Source organism: Echinops telfairi, unplaced genomic scaffold, assembly GCF_000313985.2.
Source record: "Echinops telfairi isolate 266 unplaced genomic scaffold, ASM31398v2 ScPeMD7_8;HRSCAF=38, whole genome shotgun sequence".
NCBI lineage: Eukaryota > Metazoa > Chordata > Mammalia > Afrosoricida > Tenrecidae > Echinops > Echinops telfairi.
Genome location: NW_022103905.1, coordinates 14,146,259 through 14,148,036, shown reverse-complemented (window position 1 = coordinate 14,148,036; position 1,778 = coordinate 14,146,259). Strand labels below are relative to the sequence as shown.

General features: G+C 34.4%; 1 protein-coding gene and 1 pseudogene across 1 annotated transcript in view; both read left to right on the top strand.

The window, feature by feature from the left end:
• The window catches only part of LOC101641641 (E3 ubiquitin-protein ligase NEDD4-like), a 43,178-nt gene that overhangs the window by 16,910 nt on the left and 24,490 nt on the right, over positions 1 to 1,778 (top strand). The window contains exons 3-4 of the mRNA XM_013006346.1: positions 628 to 706; positions 804 to 842. Of these exons, the coding sequence (XP_012861800.1) occupies positions 628 to 706; positions 804 to 842 (118 nt within the window). The remainder of the gene's footprint in view (positions 1 to 627; positions 707 to 803; positions 843 to 1,778) is intronic.
• The window catches only part of LOC105978201, a 4,086-nt pseudogene continuing 3,878 nt past the window's right edge, over positions 1,571 to 1,778 (top strand).

Here is a 1,778-nt window from a genome sequence, read left to right as displayed (position 1 = left end):
GGCTTGTCAACAGGAATGTCTTGCAGGGAGAGAGTGTGTCCCATCTCCAGGACAGAAGACAGGAATTCCTAGAATCCTCAGGAGAAGGCCATGCCCACACAGGAATTATTGGCTATGACCTGACTGACAGATGCCACCCCTTTGCTCAAGTTGACAGATTATGTAGCCGCATAATGGGTTTGGGATGGATGTGAGTGGAGGAGAAAGATGAATACCTGGGATACCAAAAGGAAAACCGATGATCTCTTCTGGACATTTTCACCTAATTCACAGTAAAAAAAAATTGAAAAAAAATCAAAATTAGTTAACCATCTTACCTCAGAAGGAGGAATGTAATAAACAAGCATTTAAATAATCCAAAAAAAGGTTGGAGGTCATTAGGCTTGTGATTAAAAGGTTTAACTTCTAATTTTTGTGTGTTTTCCCCCACTAACCCTGTATAGTTACTTCTAGCAAAATGCAAAAAATTTCCATAATTACTTACCCATGTCCAAGAAACTATGACTTTTTAAGTGTGGGGAATATTTTGAGAATTGTTAACAAAAAGTTCTTTGTTTCTCATAGTTTGAGTATTTTGAACTTGGGATAAGTAATAATTAAAACTTCTTCTTTTTCAAATTTCAACAGTGATCCGTATGTGAGAGTGACGTTATATGACCCGATGAATGGAGTTTTTATAAGTGTGCAAACGAAAACCATTAAAAAGGTTAGATTTGGCTGGATTTAATCTTTAAAAATGTACTTTGTATTATTTTATACAACGAAGTACTTTTAAGATTAATTATACTCTTATTACCTTTTAGACTTTGAATCCAAAGTGGAATGAAGAAATATTATTCAGAGTAAGTAGACATTTTATTTCATTCAGACAATAAAAATATTTTTTTCTGAGTAGGCTTGAGTATAAGTTCTCACTTGTTATTAAAATGTATTTGATAAGAATTTGCTGAAAATTTTAAAATTTGAAAAAGAATATAAAACTATATGGTGATATGATTCTGAAATGATTTATCTCATAAAAAATATAACTGTATGTTAACAGAGGTGAAGTATTATTATAAATCTGGAATATTTGTAATCTAATTTTAAAAAATGGACATAGACACTATATAAAAACCATGTTCCAATGTAGCAGATTTTGGTGGTTTCCTTTAAAGATAATATTGTATGAATATCTCCAAGATCATTTATCAGTAGATAAAAGAGAATGAGAGCCTATCAATAAGTAGATACATTTCTTCCTCTATGTCCTTCACTTACATTCTCGCCTACCATGTTACCTCTCACTGTACCCATGAGACACTCCACTCAGCCGCTCTTTCAGACTCCTTGGAAAGGCTCGTGATTGGAAGGTCTCCTTGTGCCTATCTACACGTAATTCCAGAGTCCATAATGAAGCCAGAATCAGTGCCCTCTCCACAGTGGTAGGCATTGTTGTATTTGTTAGGTGTTGTGAAGTTACCCCAACTTATAATGACCCTGTGCTCAACCTAGCTAACACTGCTCGATCCTCCTCCTCTAATATCACAGCATATGACCTTTTTATGTCGGACTTTTTTCATTTAGCATAATGCTTTCAAAGTTCATCTTATCTGTGACTGTACATGAGATATGTGAGGAGGTACCCCCAAGAAACCCAGAACTTTTTTTCAAAGCTATGAATTTAAATTTTTTTTACAAAACAACCTTATCACCTTCAAAGTACTCTCCATTACACTTAATACATTTGTCAAAAAGCGGGTGAAGAAGCAAATGTGGTGAAGAAAGCTGATGGTGCC